At 40.3% G+C, this 18,409-nt stretch overlaps 1 protein-coding gene across 6 annotated transcripts in view; it reads left to right on the top strand.

Moving 5' to 3' along the window:
- EML4 (EMAP like 4) overlaps positions 1 to 17,837 on the top strand; it is a 162,205-nt gene extending 144,368 nt beyond the window's left edge. For all 6 annotated transcript variants that reach the window (XM_064446131.1, XM_064446132.1, XM_064446130.1 and 3 more), the window contains 6 exons: positions 2,558 to 2,646; positions 3,839 to 3,936; positions 8,554 to 8,641; positions 9,919 to 10,017; positions 14,398 to 14,528; positions 15,034 to 17,837. In XM_064446131.1, coding sequence (XP_064302201.1) covers positions 2,558 to 2,646; positions 3,839 to 3,936; positions 8,554 to 8,641; positions 9,919 to 10,017; positions 14,398 to 14,528; positions 15,034 to 15,498 — 970 coding nt within the window. In that variant the 3' untranslated portion in view covers positions 15,499 to 17,837. The remainder of the gene's footprint in view (positions 1 to 2,557; positions 2,647 to 3,838; positions 3,937 to 8,553; positions 8,642 to 9,918; positions 10,018 to 14,397; positions 14,529 to 15,033) is intronic.
- The last annotated feature ends 572 nt before the right edge of the window (positions 17,838 to 18,409 follow it).

Raw genomic sequence — 18,409 nt, 5'->3', positions numbered from 1 at the left:
TTTGTTTCCAAAAACATACACATTTTTAGACAGGTTATTAGTTTGGTTTTTTTTTAAAGCAAAGGAATGGGAAGACAAGAAATGAATGAAAATGGCAAAAGTTCCATCTTGTTTACGTACAAACAAGTTAAGCGTGTTATCTTCGGTAACAATTGGGAGAAAATTAATAAAAAACAGAAAAACCAAAAGAGCTACTACCTTCCAGCTGGGATTCCATTTATTTCATGCGATCTACAGATCAGAAGTTCACCTGGCAGCCAAGCTTTGCGTTTCACAGCCCAGTAGGATTTTCAGGGTCAGCTGCCATTTGCTTGTTGCATACCTTTGTGTTGGAAGGAAGATCCTCTCCCAAAGTTAGTCTCAAGGTGGACCCCAGCTGTTTGCAAGAAGGGCCGATGAACTGCTGTAGCCGCTAGACTGGAGACATGTTTCATGGAGACAGGCTTTCTTGCTGGCAGTAGAAATGTTCGCCGCAGCATTGGGAGAGTTTGGAAGACTGAAGAGAGCATGTCTGATTACGGCTTGTGGAAGCATCAAGAAACAGCTGAACTAAATATGACCAATGCTTCCTTTCTTAAATTCACATCAAACTTGTCACAGTGAACTGACTGTTTCCTTCGTCAGCTAAGATTGCTGCTAATATCTCTTGCTCAGAAAAATTTTTGGAGGATTAGTGTCACAAAGTGCTGTCTCCTAATGCCAAATGAAGTTCACTATGCACTCTTTAAGAGAAGCAGAAGTTTTGCATTGTTTTTGATACCACACAATACCACCACTGTGCTTTCAGTAAAATAGAGGGGTTTGCATGTTTTTCTGGTTGCATTTTAGGCTTTGGGTATTTTTCATTTTGCATAATATTAACTGGAGGATTACATGGTTCAGGTAACAGCCTCAAAGGACCAACCTAAAGAGCTGGTCTCAAGGCCTGCATTAAGAGGCATGTCTCTGCAGCAGCAGCCTCCCTGCCCTACCCTGGTTATGTATTTTGGAACACAGAGGGCTCAGCTTGTAACTCCTAATGAATGCAGAAAACCTTCAGAGCTTCAGTTTGTAGATTGGAAGAAATCAGAAGTCCACTTTGAGCAGAGAAACTCTGAGCATGCTTTCTACTGCTGTCCAGTGCCAAACATGTTAGCTGATTTCCACTGGTTCCATCTGTCTTGCACACAGATTATTCAGCAGTTCGTGGCATGTGGGGCTGAGGGGTTTCTTTATGTGTATGTCGTTTAATATCTTTCATGTGATTCTCTAACCACAAGCTGGTTTTAAGCCATTGGCCCAGGCCACTTCCCAGATACCTAGCTGCCGGACAGTGGATCACTGTGAACTGGAGTCTCATCTCCATCCATAGAAAGCAGTGATGTACGCTGGCTGTTGTTCCTGGAGTTTATTCTAGTTCATATAAGTTTGTTTTGAAAGAGAGGCTCCTAGCTGTTGTGGTGTGTTTGTTCCACTGAGTTCACTGTTAGGTGCCTGTGTGAGATGGTGGGTGGAATTGCTGTACTCATTTCCACAGCGCGTGAACTCGCTGATTGCCATTAGGGATGGAAACCTGGCTGTAGCGTACATGCAAGGTTGCGAGATCAGAGGTTCGGAGCAGAGAAATTAAATTCTAAGTACAGCTTTCATGTGTTTAGCCATGTTGAGATCTTATGTTTTCATGATAAACATGTATGTGTATATATATTTTTATTAAATTTTCATTGTCTTTTGTTTTGCTAGTGTTCATGTATTTAGGAGTGAGACAGGCATCAGAACTGTTGCAAAATGCCTCGGTTCTGCTGATCTTGCCTGCCTTACTGTCAGTGGCCATTTCAGTGTATGGGGCCACTGAGTTTTTGGAAGCTTCTCTGAGATTTTTACAGATGCCTCATAACTAATACTGCAGGTTAAAAAGTATTGTTAAGTAGAAAAAATGTGATTAATTACCTTAGTTATAAATCATCCAAGCAGGAAATAAAAAAAAAAAAAAGCTAGGTTATGACCCATCAAATTTCAGTAAATGGTTATTCCTTCTTACCGTGATAAAATTATTCGTAGAAATGGAAAAGACTGAGGGGAAAATACCAAATTAGAATATACTTTGTGTTTAAAATGAGTATGGAAATGTTTTCCACTCCCTCCTCCTACTTCTATTTTTTTTAACTTTGCTTCATACAAATTGAAAGATCAGTTTTTATATCAAAGCTGTTCTTCAAAATGGGGAAGAAGTGCTAGATTAAAATTCAGCTGTAGCCTTAAGGCTTCAAGATGATAAGGTGCAGTTATATTAGCTATCTGGCGGCATGTTTATCCATCCAGTAGACATTTTGGTGATTACTACAGTGTTCAAGGGAGGGGGAAAGATTGGGCTGTAATTAGAATCTTTTATATATTCTTCACTAAACTTTTATCACTTTATGAACCAGAAAAGCATTCCATTAAAAACAGACGTTAGCTGTGCTGCCCTTGAGGGGCTAGCATAAGAAGATGAAGGCAGGCAGCAGTTATTGCTCTTTTGCTTGCTTGTTTTGTTTTGTTTTAGTGGAAGTGATACTCATTGGAATTCTCTCTCTAGGTGGTTTGTTTTGGATGCGGAAACGAGGGATCTGGTTTCAATACACACTGACGGCAATGAACAGCTCTCAGTGATGCGCTATTCAGTAGGTAGGCAGTCTTGTACATTCGGAATAATTGCTAGTGAATGAGATGTTTGTTCTGTTAAACGGTATTAAAGTACTCCCCAGTCACCTGAAAAGGCAGAGCTTTGAAAAAAAATCAAAGATGCTTAATATATAACTGAATACTTGGTTACAGATTTGTTTGTGTATGATAAATCTTGGGAGTTTTGTAACTGCAAACATTGCAGTCACCTTTCCCAGCCTTTCCTTCACATTGAACTGTGCTGTTATAATAAATGGTAGCTTTGCTCCCAGAAAAATCAAAAGTTCTCAACTAAATAGTTGACAGGTTAACAGAAAAGTCTGTAAAAAGCTCAGTATTTCAGTGATATTTTAATATACTTCTTAGTTAATTTTCAAGTTTATTAATACAAAACCATAAAACTAAGTTCAGGGCTGTCTGAAACTCAAAGGTGTTTGTCAAGTATTTGCTATGAGCTTACGTGGAGGCCAAGCCAGTATCGAGTCTTCTCTTCAGATGTGACATGACAGATCATCAGAAGCTGAACTCCTCTCTGTTAAAACTGGATAGGACAACACTCTCATAAATCTGTTTCTTGTTTGCTTTTGGATAATGTGCCATGTCAGTGGGCAAAATGTTCCTCTGCTGCTGCCGCCACATCTGCCAAGCACAGCAGTTTATTTTAAAGCACTGGTGTTCATCGACACTAGAGGCATTTGATCATGATTCAAGGCAACTCTTGTCCACTTACTTTTTTTTTTTTAAATGGAGACAACACACATTAGAAAATGGCTTGTAATGTTTGAACGTTCCACCACTTCTCTAGACATTTAGTGCTGATTTATATGCAATCTCCCCTTCCAAAGCTAAGCTAAGTTTAGAGTAAATACTGTTCTGCATTTTTTGTGATGCAGAAAACTCAAGCCTGCCTGTTGTTGACAATTTCCAGAAATCCAGTGCAGTCTGAGGATTTATACCCTGTCCATTGGACACTTACTTAAAAAAAGCAGAAGTGAAAGAACTTGCCCAAAAAACATACCCACAAAGTAAACAGATTCTGACTGAAAAACAACATCATGTAAACAGTTATGTTTCCTTAAGTACAGTTCGCGAGCAGTAGTATAATTGAGACTGTTGTCTTACTGATAAATCTGAAATCACTGAAATTTGGAAAACAAACACTCTGTTAATATATATAAAATATTTTGTGTTGTAGATGGCACCTTACTTGCCGTTGGATCCCATGACAACTTTATTTACCTCTACGTAGTAACAGAAAATGGAAGAAAGTATAGCAGATATGGAAAATGCACTGTAAGTTGTGGAGCAAATATAACCAGCAGTTCTTGCATTTTGATGTTATCCATACGCTGAGATGTTAAGCAGTGGATCTCTTTCCGGCTTGGTGCTTTTCCATTTTTAGTTTTGGTTATAGGTTTGGGGGGGGGGGGGGTCAGCATTCAATTAATTTTAAAAATTCAGTCCGATGGGTACTGCAACCATTAGTGTTAGGTGAACACTTTTGCATCAAGTATGACTGATTTCTCAGACTATTGATTTCTTGAAATGGGAAATTAGCAGTAAGATGGAGAAATGTCTTGTATCTATATGCTGAAACTCAGGGAAAATATTACACTCATTTTGGGGGTATTTTCCACCTGTTGGTAAAGTATTCCTTGGATCAACATAACATTAGGTGGTGGAATTTTGTTAGAATATGTACTTTTGGAGGTTGCAAATATAGACTATTTTCAGTTGTAGTTGTTACTACAAAATTTGGAATTGGGTGATAGGTTAACAAATTTCTGGCACAGGGTAAATAGATGTAAGTGTAGCACAAGTAGTGAAGTTTATATTAGTCCTTACACTTATGTAAGAAAAAAAAGTACGTCTTTTAACACTGGGACACCCTTAAGTGTTTAGTTAGCTAACATCCTGGCATGAGGTTCAGCTGTCTCTTTAGGTTAGTGGGAATATTTACATAAAGAACATCAGAACCTTAATGGGATTTGCAAATGATGGTATAAGAATAGGTTCACATTTGACATGTGAAGCAGGTTTTTGTTTGTTTGTTTGTTGGTGGGGTTGGTTTTTTTCCTAGAGAATGCATCCCCTACTCAAAACACTTCTCATGTTTGTCACCAGTTGCATTTCTTCAGTTTTAAAAATAACTTCTCGAGCTGCTTTAATTTAAAAATGGGAGGTAAGGGGACCATAAGGCTAAATGGGAGTGGGGGGTGTGTTTTTTTTTTTTTCCTTTCTAAGATTCACACCACCCCACCCCCCTCCCAGCCTTTGATGCAAGATTTGCAGTGGAAATTGTCAGAGGGGAAACGAACAGGCATTAGCCAGCCCTTTAGTGCCATATATGTTGTCTTTGAGAGGTGTCATTTGGCTGTGAGGACAGCCTGTGTTGCTAGAGCATGTGGGACCAGAGCAGCCTGGGTCCAGCTGCTGCTGGGGACGCAGGGCTGCCAGGGTGGTCAGCAGTGGTGGGTTTGCTCCATCCCTGTGGTGTGCAGGCTGGCAGGGAGGGCTTGGCACTGGCGTGGGATGTGGCTGGGAGGGAAGGCTGTTGGGTGTGTTGGAGACTCCTTGATGTGGTGTAGAGTGAGCCAGGGCATCCTGCAGCCCCCAAGCAGGGTGGTGATGGGGTTAGCCGGTAGCATGATTGTTGTGAGACAAGAAACCAGATCGGCAGCCTTCCTGGGGAGCTCAGGCAGTGGTGAAAGGACTGAGCCTACCGGGAGGTCAGACCAGGGGCCCAGGGGGCTGATGGGGACAGCAGCAGATGGCTGTGCCTCAGTACAGCATTTCAGCCCATCACTTATTTTTTAACCATGCAAGATAAAATCACTCAGAGATGGCTAATCTTAACGTACATAATATTTAGCTTGCTATGTACTTCAAGGTCTCTGTGAACTCAGTGAAGGTATATGAGATAATTTATTTCTGTATGTCATATGTATTATATATCAGGAGAAAGCATATTGTTGTTTAAACCAGCATCTGTACGTCTGTCTGTCCCTCTGCCTTGGCAGGAAAGAGGTTTGCTCATTTCTCCCATCCCAATTTTTACACTGTTATACTCGGGCAGAAGTGTTAAGGCTTCAAAGCAGATTTCTGTTAACCATTTTTTTCAGTCGGAGTGACTGCGTGTTAGAAGCCAAAATTAGCAACCCGGTTTCTGTCGGGGCTGAGCTTCCCTGACCCGTCGGCTTGTGCAGAAGGCAGCCGATCGGGTTTCATGTGCCCTGCACCTCCCCTCTGCTGCCTGCCAGCACGCTGGCGGGTGGGTACCAGCCTGATGCTAAACAGTGAGACGCACAGGCATGCTCATGGTCCAGAGCGCTCTCCTGGCCGGTGCTTGGGCGCTGACATCTCATCCTTGTGGTGCTGTTCTGTCATTCAGTAGCCCTGCGGGTGACCTCAGAGTATTATGACTCAGTCCTCCTGGTAGTCAGCTTCTGGTTGTTTCTTCCAGCTTGAATACATTGTTTGAATGCTTTCAGAAGGATTTTATCTACTGAACCAGCATCAGCTTGTGCATAAGGGCTGTATGCCCACTGTTACATTTAAATCCCCTTTCAGTCACGACCAGGCTTTCTGCTGCTGCTGGAGAGGCAAGTCTCTGACCTGTAGGTCTGTTTCCACAGTGGGGGATGGTGTTGGTTGTGATCGATTTCAGATGAGCTAAAACAACCGTTTTGACTTGTGCAGCTGTTTTTTGAGGGCTCCCACTACGCAGGCAGCAATGTGAAGGTATGGGCTGGGTTATGAACCTCCAGCGTGTCAGCAGCTCCAAGGTAGCTGGCGCTGTCTCTGTCTGTCTTACATCAGAGATATCTGTTAGCAAAGGAGGAGCAAGTGCTGTGCATTTACCAACACAGCTGTGGGGTAAAATCCATGCTGAAGTATTTGATACACTGGGCTTAAACGGAAATAATCAGTGTACCTGTCCTATAGGCTGTGGGCATTTTGGCCCTTGCACCACTTCAGTCTGAAACAGATAAACATTGCCATGAAGGAGAGGGTTGCCATTTAGTCAGATAGTTTTACTAGTCAGCGATCGTTCATTGTATATAAAGGTACAGAGAAGGAAAGAGTAAAATGTTGCTTTATGAGTGGGCAGCTACCAAAGAAAGATTTTAGTAGAAAATGGGATCATCCTATTGAAAATATTAAGTCAACATTGTGTTCCAGTTCATTGTTCGGGTGATCGCTTGCCTGAAGGGATTTTGCAGCATGGAGCCCCCTGGCCAAATGCTTTGTTCCCTCCCCCGCCGCCCCCAGGAATTTTAACAGCTGCCAAATGTCTGGCAGGATTTAGTAAACGACTGACCAATTCTTTTCCATGTTGGAGTTTGCTTGCAAATTTGAAGACTTGGAAAATAAGGGGGGGGGGGGGGGAGAGGGGGAGAAAAAATCCTAGCCAATTATGCATTTTTATTTTTTTTTTCAAAATACCAAGTTTGCATGTCGGTATCATATATCCCACTTATGACTAGAAAGTAGTTATGTCAATACAGAGTTCTTCTGCATGAGGCAGAGACTAGTTCATAAGTAAATAAATCTTAAAGGCTAGCTTTTCTCCTAAATGTTTTTGCAGTCTTTCACAGAGAACCTGGGGAGAGTGAGAGAGACACGGGTGTAATTCTACATGTAATTCTCAAAGCAATGAGCATCTCTGAGTTCTCTATAGAGGAAGTTGGCGTGGTGGGTGGCATGGCAGCCAGGTCAGTGCTCCAGCATGGCTGTGGCACACAGGCGCAGGCTGGGCCAAGAGACCTTTCAGTGGGGGCCGAGAGATGCCATCTTCATAATGCACACCAAGAGAGGGAGGCGAATTGGCATCAAGTCAAGAAAGTGGCGTTTTGTTGCCTGGCAGAATGATTTGGAAGGGGAGAAAATGGACGGTCTTGCAAGGGGAAGAGGAGCAGTAAGAAATGGAAGGGTGGAAGAAGAGAAGAGTTCAGTGTATGTCACTTCTATTAATTTCCTACACTTTCCTCTACAAAGAAATAATTTATTCCTACCTGACACAAATTTGCAGCTTCTCTGAAGCCTGCCATATCTTTTATTATTATTATTGTTATTATTAATATTTATTATTTTATTATTGTTATTATTACCAACAAAAAAGTTCATGCACAGGAAAAATATTCTGAGAGCTGCATCTACCTTCTCCTTCAAAAACAAAGATGGGTGTTTAGCCCTCAGTGTGCTCTTGGTGGTGATAACTCAGCAACTAGGCCGAAGTGTTTTGATTCTTACGTAGAAGACCCTGTGCCTGTAGGGAAGACTCCTTTCAAAGCTGGCCCTAACATGCAGGCAGTGTAAGAAGCACAGGAGAAACCTTCAAAAAGGGTGTTCTTGTAACAGTAGTCCTTAATCTTTTAGTTTTACATGGTGGTTGTTAACCAAGGGATCGTAAGTTTTTAGGATGTGCGAAGGTTATTTGAATGTGCGTGCATTTAATGGAAATTATTTTGAATGGACAGAGAAATAAAATAGAGTCCTATCTGTCACTTTTCCGATGGGATCTAAAAATGATCACGTGTAAGTTACTTGCCTTTCTTAATGAGTAGCAGTGTATACTTTCTTAATTCAAGTACAAGTGTGAGTTCATCCGTATTTTAGCAACATACCTTCTAGGAGTAAATCATTCTGGGGTCCAACAGGGATGACATCGTTTACAAGTGACGAATCCACCATGCGGTGGGAGAGGCACGATGCCCAGCCTGTGTTTGTTTAGCTGTTAGCGAGCATGGCACTGCGGGGTAAAGAGCCTTTAAAGGAGCACAAGTGAATTGTGGCAGATGTGGAGGAGGTGCTTTTTTGCTGTTAGCTGTCCCATCTGTGGGTGCAACTTCGGCTTCTGTTTGAATTAAAATACATGTTTCACATTGGTGTTACTGCATTCTTCTCCAGGGACATTCCAGCTATATTACACACCTTGACTGGTCCCCGGACAACAAGTATATAATGTCAAACTCAGGAGACTATGAAATACTATACTGTAAGTATGAAATTAAATACACTGGAAACAGAAGTATCTTTTAGCTCTCAGAATATTTAGAAGATTGTGTTAGATCAGGACTGTAGAAAACCCTTACTGACAAAGGAACCCATTTGAACTTGTGTAACCTGATACCTTGATGTTATTCAGAGCTGTGTATTACCTAATGGCAATGCCAAATATAGCTTACTTCTTTACAAGGTCATAAATCAGTTTAACAGCGTAGAATTTACAGAACAAGTGGCACTATGTTTTGAAGTTGGCCCAAAGTTCTGTAGATTGAAAATAGTATATACAGTTGTCTAATTAGCATCAACTGTATCAGTTATTTTGGGGGAATAAAATCAGCGGGTCTGTGCCACTGTTCTGTTCTGGGGTTTCTTTTTTTAAGCTTTATCTTGGCTGGTGGTGTTGAAAACTAAGCAAAACAATAATACTACTTTAATGAGTTAGTGGTATTAATGCTTTTGTGTTTGGTGGTTTGGTTTTTTTTGATATGTGAAAATATGAATTTAATATATAGTGGTTACATGAAAAGGTCAACCTGGGTAGGGCACATCGGTCTGTTTTTAAATTGGTTTTTGTATTCTTGTCTTCCTGTGGCTTTAACAAGATTCAGGAGGATTGTAGTTCTCTTCCTGTACAGGCAAGAAGAGACATCAGTTTAAGTATCTGTCACCTTAACATGTTCTTTCTGCCTGTCATGACTTAGGTTTCGGATCCAGATAGTGCAATATCTCAATCTACCAAAAGGGCATGTTGGTGTTTATAATTGCCTGTATAGGGAAGCAAAGAGCTGTGACCCGTTAGTACTGGGCTGGTGTATTGAAAGATGGCCATTCTTTCCCTTTAGAAGTTGAAAAGCAGTCTAAGGCTCCTCTGGCAGTAGTTTCTCACTGTTCTAAAAGCAGATCTTCCTGAATGATTGATTGAATTTTAGGACATCAATAAATCTGGTAGGATGGAGAAATTAATGGATTACGGACTTTATTAAAGCACTCTGTAGAGTAGGTAGCAGGGGACCTAAGCTGCAGGGAAATGTTTTCAAGGTGTGCTGATCTGAAGAGGGAAATGAGACGTAAATGTGACTCTTAAATACTAAGTGAAGCTTCAGATATCTGGAATTTGATAGAGGTACTGGTCTGTCTTTGCTTCTACAATGTGATTCCAGATCAGTTTCAAGATGCATTTATTTACTGTATTAGCACCTTCCAAGAGCACATATGTAAATATAAAATTATATGGCATTACTCATCATTCACTTTGGTTTTTGACAGGGGACATTCCAAGTGGCTGTAAGCTGATCAGGAATCGTTCTGACTGTAAGGATATAGATTGGACGACATACACTTGTGTGCTAGGCTTCCAGGTGTTTGGTAAGCACCATTTAACTTGCTTTTGAGCTATTCACACTGTGTTTTTGTGTTTTCTTTTGCTTCAGTTTGTCATTAGAAATACACTGTTAACGATTATTGAAGATGGTGCTGAGATGACAGACCAAAGAGACTGACCACAATACTTGTCTGTGACACAAAGCGCCGAATGCTCTATAGACAATATGTAATTGATTTCTATTTAGTCTTGAAGTTTGGGATTTGATTTTTCTGCTGTCATTTTAGGGTACCAATTTTGGAGGCACTGAAGCAAAAAGCTGATAGTTTAAAGTTCTCGTATCGCACATGTGCACTCTCCTTTGCTTACCTTGTTTTGGGATAGGAACGAGACTATGTGAGTGTAGGTATAGTTCATGACATAAAATCGTGACAGCACTTTGATACCTGTAGTTCATAGTGAATAATATACACTGCTTCTAAAGAGTAAAAATCCTATAAAGATTAAATAGATTATTTACCTAGTAGATTATTTTTTAAATGTGCAAAAAAATTAACAAAGCTGACAGATCCAATTTTAATAGTGCAGTTTGAGACTGTGGTCAGACAATTTAAGCTGCTGAAGGCAGCTCTGTTGGCGTTAAATGAAGAGCCCCTCTGTGAGGGGTTGAAAAGTATGGTTCAGCCTGGTAGTATTTTATAACCAAGTTGTATGAGCAGGATGCTGAATGTTTTGCTTCCACCACTGAGATCAGATACTTGCCCCTCTTCTTCATGTTGTTAGAAACATCAAAAGCAGGTAAATCAGCAAATGCTTTAGAGGTGAGTTGAGGGTTAGGTCTACAAATCTTTTCTTCACAGCTACTATGAGTTCAACTTCAAATATCAGGCTCTATATGCAGGGTGGAAGAAAATTAGTTAAGTCTGAGTGCTTTCTACAGCTTCTGGCATCTCTCGTGCATATTTTAGGACTGTCAAGCGCTTAATGAGCAAGTAGTCTTAAAGAATTGCGGTTGATTTGTGGGCTAACACTGGCACTCTCATGTGGCATATTGGTTGGGTGGAGGGCATTTGGTGCTTTATAACCAGGCTTGATTTCCTTTCTGGGTACCAAATATCTGAGGCAGAGCAGGGAAAGTAAAGGGGTCAGAGAAGGAAGCTGACAGGTTGATAAACTGCATAAATATTTTTGAGTTGTTTGCAGCTTGAGGTTGGTAGCAGAAATAAAGGAGAGCATGCTGTTTCTGGAGCTGAATAGTGTTGCTTATTGTTAGTTTGATGAAAAGATTGGCTCCCATTGACCTGAGAACTGTGAACTGGGTTGTGTACATGTTTGTTTTTATTCAGTCTGTCTGGGTGAAGTAGAGAGTGGATGGTTGTTTCCTCCTTGATGTTCTGTGCATGTAAGCCTAGGCTGGCAAGGAATTGGTTCACAGCAGTCGTTTCCTCACTGTCTTTGCTACTGCAACTAAAATTGTAGTGTAACACAAGTGCCTTTTTAAAAATAGAGTATCAGAAGATTCAGGAAACGCTAGCGAAAGTGAAAAGCAAAACTCTGATGCTAATATGACATCTTTCTTCAGGAGCAATGAAAACACTCTGTAAGGAGTGAATATTCCTTCTGGAATAGCCTTGGAGCTGAAGCCAGTTCGCAGTACTTAAATCTACCAGAAACCTGGAGGTAGCAGTCAGTGGCTCTGTGCTACTGAACTTTTACCACTACGTTTGGTGGTTGAGGAGACAGAATAAGGGGAGCAGCTCTCTGAATTCAGCACTTTCCCAGAAAAGTCCTTTACTCCTGACCTAAGGAGATGAGGTGTGGGAGTGCAGAAAGAGTTTGGTTTCACATCTAGACCATTGGCTTTGTCTCTTTAACAGCTGTTAGATAAAAGCTACTGGTGACTGGGGCCAGGCTGGATATGAGCAGCTCCCATAACCACTGTTTTGAGAAGCCTTTTGACTTTTTGTTTTTAAAAAGTGGATAAGTTTGCTGATCCTGTCTGCATTCCCTTTTGGATTAATACAAACTTCAACCCCTCTGGATCAAGTTTAATTAGTCTCAACTGCTCTCAAAATTTTCAGTGTGCCAGAGGACTGGGGAGTGAAGTAGATAAAGCAGATTATGTGATGTTATTCTGGGGCAGAACAGAATATATTTAAACTTCCTAGCCAAGATTCATCATGCTTTAATTTTATATTGTCTGGCAGTCTGACACCCTTTGCAGAATCTTAAAATTATGGCTTGGTCTCAGACAAAGGCAAGTATTTTCCCATTAAATCAGACAGTGCAGCTAAGCCAAACTAGCAGATACTTGCTGCCCAACGGAGAAGTCTGGCTTTGACCCGAGGGTTAGCTGGCTCAGGGATCCAAATGGGCTGGGGGCTGCTCACTTTGATGTTCAGGAAAGAGGGTTAAGTTATGGGATTTTGGCTTTTGGGGATTGTGTTTTACTAATTTACCTCTGTGGATAGTGTGTCCATAGGCTCAGGCATTGCACTGTTGTCAGCAAAATAAAGAGGATGGAAATGTACGGTTCGGATGAGAACAGCATCGCTCCTTGTTGGCAGTTGATATCACTGTACTGGCTCAGCAGTGTCGTCAGTCTGCACCCCGAGCACTTGAACTCACTCTCTCGTTTACTGCACATTTCCCACACTTCAGTCTGAGCAGATTCCTGAGAGGCTTATCGCTGGCTAGTAGAACTTACTAAAATTGAAGTGCTGCTGTCATACCTAATAACCAAGTCCTATTATTTCGTATTTTTGTTATTTTTTACAGTTACGAATAACTTGGTCATACTAACACCTTGGTTTTTTCCAGGTTTGCTTGACGCATTGAAAGCAAATCCTGCTGTCTTGTGACAAAGGGATGTCTTACTTCTAGAGCTGCTAAAGGAATTTGTGAACACAAAAGATGTTTAATAGGAGACACAATCTTGAATATTAGTCTTTTTAATCTTAAGTTAAAAAGAAGAGGAAATAGCATAGCTGTTTGGCACAGTCCGCCTAGGGTGGTAGCTGAAACTTCAGGAAACTGATTTGAAGTTCATTTACAAGTCCCACCTGATGACAGTTTTTTATATCTGGAATGCAGGAAACAGTTAAAATTCGTTCATTTTGAGCTACTTGAAAATTCTTACATAGTATATCTCTTTCAGAATGATTTCATTGATGGGAGAGCACTAAAATGTTTCTAAATACTTTCCTTAGCATTTCATGTCTTTATTTAGTAAATTACCTACAATGTAGCTTATTGGCATTGTAACAAGCTGCCTTTGTTATTCTTCGAAGAAAATAAAGTTCTTACTCCACCCACTGAAGAATGAAAAAACCCAACTTTAAAGTTAAATGCTATTTGCCATTTTGCTTAAAAACAAGACGAGATAGTGTGGGAGTTTGACAAAGATAAGGCAATTCTAAGTCGGCATGTTGTGCTGTATAAAATAGTAGACAGCATGTGTTTTTTAAGTTAGTGATTGTAAGGGAGGAAGAAGATATTTTCATATCTGATAATGGAAATCCCTCTCAGTCAATCAGACACACAGTTTTTTGGAGTGGGGCCTTAAAATTGAGGGGGGGAAGTTCCTCCTAACTCCTGAACTAATGAGAAACCCAAGTCTGAGCTGTAAAAATATGGTACCTTCAGCATAAATTAGTATCTTATAACCCTTTGCTTACCTTTTATTCAGTTTTTCTTGCAGATGTGAATCATCAATTTAGTTATGGGAATCTCTAGGGTCTTTATATTTTGTTAAAACTTAGACCGGCCCCCTCCCCAGTTTGTTCAGTGCTTTTCATTCAGGGTATGTTGTTATTCTTTTGTCTAGACATATCTGTGTCCTTCTTTTCACTTAAACGCATATTGAATTGTACTTAAGCACTTGACAGCACTTACATCTATGAAACTCGCACAGGCTGGGTTTCTGTGCAAAGTATCATCAATCAGTTGTCTCCTTTGAATCATGCAAATACTCAGAATTGCTCCAGGTATAAAATAAAACCAAAAGAAATCTCTGCATAATGTACGGTGCCTGGGCTTGTTCCATGTTTTAGCATCAGTCTTGCTCTTAAAATGTTTGTGTGTGAATGAAAGTGTTAAATTAAGAGTTGCCAGTTTTAGCAGCAAACTTCAGATAAGCTTTAAACAAAACGGAGGTTTTGAACAGGAAACATACCAAGTCTGAGAAGTTATCCTGGCCAAGGCTGATGGTTGGGGGGGGGAGGGGGAGGGAGAGAAGCATTACACTAGCAAAATATTAATGATATTTAATGCAATGCATATTCCATTTTCCAGTTAAACATCTTATTTACCTTTTGTTAAGCTTGCCTTTTCTCACAGCTTCATAACCTTTTTTTTTTAATGGATTGTCTTTTAATTTGTTTCAAAAACTACCATCACTAAGTATCTGCTGTAATCTCTCCTAGGAGTCTGGCCGGAAGGATCAGATGGGACAGACATAAATGCCCTTGTCAGATCCCGTAACCGAAAAGTGATAGCAGTTGCTGATGATTTTTGTAAGGTCCATCTCTTTCAGTATCCCTGTTCCAAGCCAAAGGTAAGTCTAGAGCAGTCTAGTCTATGTGGTTATTTGTGTTGCATGAAGCTTCCTTGCTGGACACCTGCTTCTAGCATGATCATTTTGGAACCTAGCACCCAAATAGCTCATTTATGTCTGAGAACAGTGCTAGAGACAAAAGCATGGTTTTCCCCATTAAGTTTATATATAAAATAGAAAATATAAAATAATACATAAAATAATATACCTAAAGTGAAGTGGCAATAGTTATCCTTAAGTTCTGGAGCAGAGGCTTGATGCTTTCTGTTGGCTGGCCTTGATGTTAAGTCCATTACTTTTTGCATAAAGATCTAAATCTGTCCCAAGTCACGAGCTTTAAGAAGAAAGGGTGAATCGTGGGAGGAAACCTAATACAATTCTTTACTCTTAGGTGAATAAAGAGCTCTTTTGAAAGGCCAAGCAAAAGTAGTAGTAGTTTTAGATTTTGTTATCATGTGCTCTTTTAGTCAAGCATGTGGTTTATCTTTCTGCTTGTTTTCGCTAGGCTCCGAGTCACAAATACAGCGCTCACAGTAGTCATGTGACAAACGTCAGCTTCACCCACAGCGATGGTCACTTGATTTCAACTGGAGGGAAAGACATGAGTATTATTCAATGGAAGCTTGTGGAGAAGGTAACTCTTCCACAAAATGACATTGTCGTAGACATTGGTGCAACCAAAGTGCCCATCCCTGCCAGTGAAAATGCTGTACAGTCTTCTGCACCTCTCCCACAGCCTTTTAACGAAATGAACCAAAATGAAAGTGTAACTGGCAGCTCTCCAGCTTCTTTGGAGAGCAACTTGGAGCAGTCTGCAGAGGCTAGCGAAGAGCAAAGCGAGGAGCAAAGCGAGGGGAGCAGCCTGGATCCTGCCGAGCCGGGCTACGAGGAGCCCTCCAATGAGACAAGTGAGGAGCACAGCGAATCCACGGTCACTGAAGAGCAGCAAGATAACTCACCAGTGTCTTAACGCTCCCAGCTCAGGCAGTTGTTATTTTCCCTTGGTGTGCGTGCTTTCATTACAGGGTGAGGGTTCAAATAGGGAGAAGTGGCTGAGATTCATGACCACTCCGTCTTTTGAGTTTCAGTGAGATTTTTAGTCTGAGCTTCAGTTCAATGTGTGGAACCATCCCAAGGGCCTGGCTTGATGGTCTGTGTCAAGATCTGGTCACAGTTAGTAGTGGACATTACCATAGATCCATTTCAGCTCTGAAATTGCTGTCAGGATGTGGCATGACATATATACTGGAAAAAAGGTTAGCTCTGAGGATTAGCTGAAGTAGACCACCTTAACTATGTGAAAGTGCTTTCTGAAAGAACTAAGCTGATGGGAAGTGCTGAGCTGTTCCAGCTGGGGAGTACTGTGCTGCTTTTTCCAGGTGTGAAGACAAACAAACAAAAAAAACCAACCAAAAAGACCTTTGTAGGGCTGTTTTCCTTTGTTCTTAAGGAGAAAGGTAGAGGAAAAACAATGTAATGATGCCACATGTATGGCGATGCCTTCTTGATCTAACACATATGCAATTTTCTAACACTACTAATTCCTAGCGGAGTCTGGATGTGCTTGCAGTGGGTCTGCCCTGGGTGCTGCTAGTTCTAAGGCAAATCCTGTCGAGGAATGGTGTCGGCTATTCCGTTTTCACAGACTAGTTAATAACAGACTAACCAAATACTGGCGTGTTTCACTTTTCATGACCTGAAAGCTGATTTCAACTGTAGGATGTAATTGTCTCTTCAAAGAATTGCTTGCCTAGAGTTTGAACCTTAAGAGAGTCTTCACGGTGACTTTTGATGCAAACAGCAGAGGAAGCGTGGCAAGAACACAGAAGTCGGATGGGCTCCAGAGTTAAACTTTAAGCCTTCAAGCAGAACTTGCTTCATCCCTAGTAGGAGAAATATAAATACAGTTAACTTAAATTATTAAATTGGTGCTTAGGATTAGTATGTTAAGTTGATTTTTCTTTTCTGAATTTTTAGCGGTAATTCTAAGAATTATTAAACTGCAATCTTTATGGTTCCCCCCGCTCCAGCTCCTTTAGCAGTTGTGATATAAGCATACAGTAATTTAGATGATGATGATGATGTGATTTTTTTTTTCTTTTCCTAGATTTGCTAATCTATTATTTTTGTGATTTTTCTTTTTCACCCCACCCTTCCCCGGGTTGCTCTAAGCCATGCAGCTCTCATGTGGCTATACCTGGCCAGTTACGGGATATCTTGGCATTTGTTATGCATTTGGAAAGTACTTTGTTACAAAGTTTGTCAGATAGCTACATTTTTTTTCTTAAGTGCATACGTTTCCTACTTTAAAAAGATACAGATTTACTGACAAATATCCATTTCCTATGTACTTGTTTATATGTTGATTACATAGAATTTTCTTTTTTAACTTGCTGCATTGTGCTGGTATTTTAGTTCTTAGTTAGAATAACATGTTTAGAAACTTTGGATGAGTTCATAAGTCTTAATTGTGCAAGCGTTTACGTGATTGTGCCATTCCAAAGTGCATCAAAACTGTCATTCCCTTACTAGTGTCTTCTCAGGAGAAATGCTACAGATCAGGTATTTAGTCATCATTTGGAAAGATAAAAACAAATGGACTCCCAAAGGACATTTAGAACATTTATATATAGAATATATAAATATATATACACACACACATATATATATTAAAAAAAATATCCTCTTGTTTACAACAGTTCCAGAAAACCTCAAAGTAGTTCCCTTCAGGTGGAGGGAGATATGGATTCCAAGCAACCCATCTGTTTAAACTGTGCTCTGTACATAGAGTTTTACTGGAGAGCCTCTAGTATGCCTGACTTGCAAATTTGCCAAATAGCAGCAATGGAAGATAAAGGTCAACTCACCAGAGTACTTGGTTCAAAATGAGGAATATGCTGTAGGTTTAGAAAATAATCTTAGTAAAGGAGAAAGGATTTTGGAGCTAACGAGGCACAGAGCTCTCTCTGTCATTTTTATGAACTCCACATAAGCAACACATTTCATTTTGGAACATCTGCCACCTGGGGTTGCCATGTAAAGTGAGAGTTATAGTTGTGATATTCTTGTGTTTGTAGTTCAGAAGACTCTACTAATATGCAAAAAGCCTTACAGCTTTCAATTGCTGGCAACTACTGTTTAACAAATAATTGAATCTGTGATAATGGATGGAAATGGGTGGGATTATGTAACTGTAGATGTTTTAGAAAAATAATTGTGAATGAATTATGATTAAGAGTGTTTCATGTGAAGATGTTTGAGCCATTTCTATCTATCATGCATTCCTGTCTCAAGGCAGAAAATTTTGAAGATTAAAAAAAAAATAAAATCATCAAAATAACGTATTGCAGTGTCTTTCTTCATATCTGTTCTGGCTCCTTCTGTATATAAAGTGGATGCTGGTATTGCAGTTGCAGTGTCTGGGTCTATGATCTAGGAAGAGTCTTTTTTAACATGCTTTTTTTGATAACCTCCCAGACTAAAAGTAATTGAATTCAGCGTCATGCATAATGCTGCACTCGTAAATATTTATCTTGTTTACTTTTTGAAAGTTTTATGACATTCCCCTTTTCCATCTTTGACCAGTAGCCTACTGGCATTATCCTAGTGTAGCTAATTGCTGGGCAGCAGGGGATTGCAAATAGGTATTTGTCCTGATGCAAAGTGCGGTCTCTACCGTCCAGGGTTCTGCCAGAAGCTTTCTTCTGGAAGTCGTGTCAAAAGTACAAGCCTATTTTGGATATAATGTCTTAAATACCATGATGCTTCCGCATTCCTGGTGTAGTGTCTGTCCAATTGCAGATGCAGAAGGTCACAATATGCTTAATATATTCCTTGTGAAAGAATCTCAGCTTTTAAAAGGCTTTGAATCATTTCCGTTT

Source organism: Phalacrocorax carbo, chromosome 3 (genome assembly GCF_963921805.1).
Source record: "Phalacrocorax carbo chromosome 3, bPhaCar2.1, whole genome shotgun sequence".
Taxonomy (NCBI): Eukaryota; Metazoa; Chordata; class Aves; order Suliformes; family Phalacrocoracidae; genus Phalacrocorax; species Phalacrocorax carbo.
Note: the sequence above shows the minus strand (reverse complement) of the source record. Positions and strands in the feature narration are given on the sequence as shown.